This window comes from Lactuca virosa, chromosome 6 (assembly GCF_052849685.1).
Source record: "Lactuca virosa cultivar CGN04683 chromosome 6, Lactuca_virosa_CGN04683_v6, whole genome shotgun sequence".
In the NCBI taxonomy this organism is placed as follows: domain Eukaryota; kingdom Viridiplantae; phylum Streptophyta; class Magnoliopsida; order Asterales; family Asteraceae; genus Lactuca; species Lactuca virosa.
In genome coordinates, this window is record NC_136431.1 from 4,201,979 (window position 1) to 4,208,948 (window position 6,970).

At 35.5% G+C, this 6,970-nt stretch overlaps 1 protein-coding gene across 1 annotated transcript; it reads left to right on the top strand.

Annotated features, from left to right (window-relative positions):
* Positions 1-4,793: 4,793 nt before the first annotated feature.
* On the top strand, positions 4,794-6,970 carry LOC145120189 (uncharacterized). Its single transcript, XM_079056002.1, has 4 exons — positions 4,794-4,975; positions 5,064-5,264; positions 5,631-5,846; positions 6,290-6,970. Exons 1-4 carry the CDS (start codon positions 4,805-4,807, stop codon positions 6,548-6,550), a joined length of 849 nt encoding a protein of 282 aa, XP_078912128.1. The 5' UTR covers positions 4,794-4,804; the 3' UTR covers positions 6,551-6,970.

Here is a 6,970-nt window from a genome sequence, read left to right on the forward strand (position 1 = left end):
AACCCATTCGGATAACGACCCTCCACCAATCAAGGAAGCGGTGGGTGAGAGTTGACACCCATTCAACTACCATTTTATAGGCAGTTTCCTTATACCCCCCTTATAGATCGGCTTCGTGAATGAGGCGTACTAGCGGTTCGACTGACTTGTCTTATACATATAGTAAATATTAAACATTTAATTTTACATATAGTATAAGGTGTATTTTAAACTTTTCAAAATACTAGGGTTTATAATCTTTTAAATTTCGAAATTAAAACAATTTAATTTAAATTGAAAAGAAACCGATTTAATAATTTTCTATTAATTAAACCTTTAATTAATTTATTAAACCAATTGAGGATTACTCATTAAATTAATCAAAATAATTTAACCTAATCCTCTCCCCCTAATTTTCAAAAATATGGGAGGGATAAGTTCAAATAAAGAGATAATTACCAAAAGTAAGAAACCCTACTCATAAACCCTAATTTTCAAAAATGGCATATCTTGGGGAGGAAGGCAAGGATTTCCAATCCTTTCCATATTTCGAAAATCAAGAGGGTTAAGGAACCCTAATTTTTGAAAGTTAAGGGACAAGGGAAAGGGTTAAAACCCTTTACCAAATTTTCGAAATCTGGGGTTAAGAAACCCTAATTTGCGAAAACCCTAAGTCCAAAGGGTTTATTTCTATAAACCCTAATTGATCAAGTTCAACCAATTGCAATCAAAATTCAATAGAAAACAAGTCAATGATCTGATACCACTGATGGGTTTTGAGCATAACAAACAATCATATGTATGCATGTAACCTTAATTGCTTTGATCTATGTTTTCTCTAGTTGAACATACAAGTATTGAACATCAAAAGGAAAACCCTAAGAGGCATATACTATTTTCGAAAATCATAACAAAAGATAGTAAACATACCTTTAATTTTTATGTAGTAATAACAATGTGAATCCAAGACGTCTTGAAGCTTGAGAGCAAGTGTCACAAATGTAACACCTCTAATAGCTCACACCCAAACTAGTCAAGAGGATGAGAGAGGAAAGAGGAGGAGAAGGCTTGAGAAATTCGGGTATTCTTCTAGGGTAGCTTAGAGCCAAAGCTAGGGTTTTAGGGAGGAAACCCTAATTCCTTAGCTTAAGGACTAAGCATCCCATGAACTTCCCATCCAAGGTCGTGGACGAAAATTCTAGGGCCTTCCTAGAAGTTTTCGTCCAACCCTTCTAGGGAGGTCCAAGAGCCCAATTCCCCAACTATCAATAAATTGCTAAACAGCCCCGACACTTTTAATTAATACAATTAATCCCAAAATTAATTCCGATTAATTTCTGATTAACTATTAATTAAATAATATGATTTCTAATTAATATATTATTTCCATAATACATTAATAAATCAATTATCTCAATTTATTATTCAAATAATAAATTCAACCTCTTTCTCCAAAAGTCATCTTGTCCAGTTGCTAGTATGAGGGCATCCCAAAAGGACTGTGCTACTATCAATTCAAGTATATACCAATTATAGTTATGGGCTTAGACACCTAATCCAACAGTCTCCCACTTGGATCAGTTTAATAACTATAGTTGCCAGTATAACTTCAAGTATATATCAATTATAGTTATGGGCTTAGACACGTAATCCAACAAACACAACATAGAAACAATCAATATAATACTCGAGGGGATTCTCATTATATAGGTCTCCTTAGAGTCTCCAGGTCTATCCATGTATCAAGTACATATCATGTGCTTCCAGTAGTACGGGCCCAATATACGTTCCACACCAATCTGTACCTTCCTCAAGAACCGTCCTGACTCCTCTAAGTCACTACACTAGGACTATATACAAATCCTATGATATACAATATACATATCCTAGGCTCTCCTAGGAATCCTCAACTCCCACCGCTCGCAATACCGAGAACCTCAATCAACACCGTTGGTTGCCTTATGCATGCAAGTTATACACAAATAGGATCATATAGACTGTCAAATGACAATTCTACCTTAAGTCCACAACCAAACAAGGAACATGAAATAAGGCTAAATCGATCATTCTAGGGCTATAAAATCATAATCTTATACAACTTTGAAAGCATACACTTAGCATTTAACTGAGCCGATATCAATTCCAAGTAATACATATCCAATCTTCCTAGGCTATAAGGCATCAGACAATTCAGAAAATTCTATCATATGATTACTAAATATATCATTAGCCCTACTCTAGTATGCAATTCACATATCAAGCATACTAATCACAATACATAAGTATGGGTAATTTGGGAACCACTTACTTGAGCTCGGCTAATTGCACGCATCGCACCCCCTTTTTACTTAATAAAAATCTTTTCGAAAATTTGATTTCTTTTTCTTTGAAAAGATTATCATTTCCTCAGTTTGAGTTCTGACACACCCGAAAGTTTGCATGAATCCCTCAAACCAAGGCTCTGATAGCAACTTGTAACAATCCAAAAAATCATGGATAAAAATTTTAATTTAATCGAAAACCAACAAGTATTCATAACATTCCCAAACAAAGTATTTCAAATGAGAGTAATCATCAGAGTACAAATCCAAGTCATAAAGGTAATGCGGAACATGGGTGGATGCGATGCGATCATGTTGGACCTTCCTTTTTATACCGAAAGTACCTGAAACCATAAACATAATTGTAAGAACAAAGCTTAGTGAGCTTCCCCAAAATACCACATAATCATCACGTGACTGTGTCACGTCCGTATCAACCCCATATGGCAGCATGCAGCTGTGTCGGGTCCGTATCAACCCCCGAGTCCGTAATGACTCCAAGCCCAGTTTGGCTCTACCACATACACACACACACACACACACATATATATATATATATATATATATATATATATATATATATATATATATATATATATATATATATATATATATATATATCATTCATTCATTCATTCATTCATTCATATCAGACATAATCACATAATCACATATATCTAGCACATATCAATCAGCGGGCCGGCATTAGTGCCTTCGACTTACTAGTGTGGTAAGAAGACTCACCTCCAAAAAAAAGATAATTAAACCACATACTCGAGTTGCTGCTAACACGATTCCTTACACTAATTATATTCCAAAAATAACCCTAATTAATAATCCGTATTTTTAACTCATAATAAATGGTCCAATAATCCTATTATCCTAATTAGGGGAAAAAAAAGGTCATTTGGCCCTTCCCATTCGGCCCAACCTAAAAAGCCCAACTCCTAATGGTCCAAGGCCCAAAAGAACGGCCTAAAAGTTGGAACTGATCCGTACACCCTGCGTACCACTTTGTACGCCCCGCATACAAGCTACTGATGCAAGAGGGAAATCAGGGTCGAGGTGCAGTACGCGCAACGTACATCCTTTTACGTCCGGCGTACACACTCTAGATCAAAACTCTCATTCAGGTCTTAATACCTTAAGACCTTACGTCCAAACTTCAGATCTGAGCTTAATAAATCATCTAAGGCCATAAAGTTGCAATCTTTATGCCTTTGCATGGCTATAAGGAGCCCAACACTAAAAACCTAACTTATTCAATCATTTGCCACACCATAACTCTTACATGGGAGCAAACCTAAATCCAAGCTTGCATTTTTATGACATGAAATGCTCTAAAATGTCTGAAAAGACAGCTTAAAGGATTTGGAGTACCTCATACTCACAAAGACCTAGGTTTTGGGACAAAAGGGGTAAAAATATAAGCTTAACCAATATCTAGAGAAACATGCATCAAGGTTGGAGCTTTATACCTCCAAATGGTGCACAATGAAGAGAAAATGTTGGATCTAAGGTCTTGAGAGCAAAACCACTTCTTTGATGATCTTCATTCACAAAAAAGAATGCACACAACTCACTCCAAAGCTCAAAAATGCTCAAAAAAGGTTAGGGTTTGCAAGGGGATCGATATGAGGGATAAAGGCTGATAAGAGGAAGGGTTTTGGGGATATAAGGGTGCTTAAATAGTGCACAAACCCTAAATATAAGGGTTTGGTATAGGCCACGTACGCCCTACGTACTAGTGTACACTCAGCGTACACGCGCGAGACTAGGTACACCCAGTGTACCCATGCTGCCCCCCCCCCCCTCCAAATATATATATATATATATATATATATATATATATATATATATATATATATATATATATATATGCCAATAAGAACCTCCTTGCAAACAATTCATATTCTAAGGGGGTAAAAGATAAATACCTGGAAAAACAAGATGTTACAAGTGGGCTAGAACGATAATTATACCTAAAACTTGTGGCCATAGCTACCCAAAAAGAAATGTTTAGTCTTTTTCCAACTACGCGTATAAAACTTAAGATTTTTATGATATTAGTCATATGATAAGTTTTAATTGCATTCTTCTTATCTCCAAATAAAACACCATTGCATGTGTTGAGACAAACGAAACAATCTTATTTAATCATTTGCAATTGCAAATTTATTGTATCGATTACTAAAGAATGTAAATTAATATCGTTATTTACCATATAATATTGGATTTATTAAATCTCTATATTATGCTTTAAAGCCTACATTTATGACCATGATAATAAAAAAAATACATGTAAGATTAACAGATTATATCCAATGACGTTCGATACTTTTTTGTCATAAATATTTAAAAATATATATATGAATAACAATATAATATGATTATTATCATTAAGGGAATATAATTATGTAATAACGAATATATTTAATTTTTGTATTTTTTTATTTAAAAAAAAAAAGGCAAGGTTTGGGCTTCTGAGTTAGGCCTCATTTTGTATGAACGGACAAGAACCAACCACCCTTCTCTTTCACCCTCACTTTTTCCTACAAGTACCCCTCGCATTCATCGCCGCTTCCATTTTCCACCACCTCCCTCTCAAACTGGCGACTTATAATCACGAAACCTCTCTCCTTCGTGAAATCAAACCAAAGAATCGAAGAATTATGGTAAGTTTTCGTCGTTTTAGTGTATGTTTTTGTGCTTTTTTGTTGTGCGTTTTTGGGTTTTTGAGTTTTTGAGTTGATGATAATGTAGGGCGCCGGAGGACCAGTTGAGGAAGATAACAACAGGTGGCCACCATGGTTGAAGCCTCTACTTCGTGAAAGCTTCTTTGTTCAATGCAAATTACATGCGGATTCACACAAGTCGGAATGTAATATGTACTGTTTGGATTGCATGAACGGTCCTCTGTGTTCTCTGTGTCTCAATCACCATGAGGACCACCGCGCCATTCAGGTATTTGTTCTTGTAGTTCTTCTTCCACTTTTGTTTCATGGGTTTTAACCATTTTTGAAATAAAACATATGAACACCTTTTTAATTTCCAATCAGTTTAGTACCAAATTTTGAAATTCAACATCATCTTTAACTCCTTTTGTATTTACCGATTCATCAGCCTAACAGCTTTTTCTTAACCAAATTATGTACTCTGGCATCTGGATTTTACCCAATTTGAATAAAATCATCTGGTTTCTCACCGAATTTGACTTTTACTCGGTTTTCTCAACCAATTTGGAAAATTTGGTGAATTCGGCAAACTGGTCTTTCAATCTTGCTGGATAATTTGTATTGGGGTAATTGAATTTTTGTGATTGATTTGCAGATACGAAGATCATCATATCATGATGTGATTAGGGTATCTGAGATTCAGAAGTTCTTGGACATTGCTTCAGTACAAACTTATGTTATCAACAGCGCAAAAGTTGTCTTCTTAAACGAACGACCACAACCAAGGCCAGGGAAAGGAGTTACGAATACCTGTGAAGTTTGTGAGCGTAGCCTTCTTGATTCCTTCAGATTCTGTTCACTTGGATGCAAGGTAAGATCAACATCATCATTCGTCATTCATCAATGTATTATGAATGAATTTAATTTTGGGGAAATGCTGAATTTGATTTTAATTTGTTCACCTACTCCTCTGTTTCGTGGTTGACTTGAAATCATTACGTGTAGTCCTACGAATGGTGGTCAATGACGAATTTTTTTCTGGGTTTTCGGAATCATTTTATATCTTTTTCACTGGGTTGATGATGGTACTTTGATTGAACATTCGAACATGGATTTAATCTCAACCATCGAACTGGGTTTTTGTTTATGATCATGATTTTGACTTTTTGCTGACCACCATTAGTGGGAATCGGAGAATATGGACATTGAATGATTGGTTATTTGAAATTCAATGGAAAAATCCAAATCAGATTCCTTTTCGTTTTTACATTTTGAATAATCAATGATCGAATTCATTGTTTATGATATGTACAGATTGTTGGGACATCCAAGAATTTCGAAAAGAAGAGGAAGATCTCGCCGGAGAAAAAGCATTTGTTAATGGCTGTATCGGATTCCGATGATTCATACAGCAGTGGTAGCCATCTCCGGCAGCTGAGCAACCACAATAACATCAGAATTCACAGCTTCACTCCGTCAACGCCACCTCCGACCGCCGCAAGCTTCAGAACAGCAAAGAGGAGAAAGGGTATACCCCACAGAGCACCAATGGGAGGACTAATCATAGAATGTTAAGTCAACCAGCCCCCTGAACATTTACTTAATTACCCAAAGGTCCCCCTCTCTTGCAAAATTCTTACATTTCCAAACGCAAGTGCTTTTTACTTTAAAGAGCCTGTGTGCCGAATTTACCCTTTAATCCCCTCCATTTGTACAAAGAAGCAGCCTATAGGATATAGTAATGGAATAGACACTCTTGGAATATAGAAGGGCTTAACTGAAAAAAAATAAAAAGTTGTAAGAAAATGTCAAATATTTGGTTTATAGAACACGTTTTTTTTTTTTGGAAAAAATGTAATTATGGTGTGGTAGTATGAATCAAAGCATGAATGATACCAATGTACTTGTATGAAATATAAAAAAAATGTGAGGCCTATATTGGGAATAAAAATATGTTTGGTGTCTATCATTGATTTGATGGAAACTAGTTTTTTA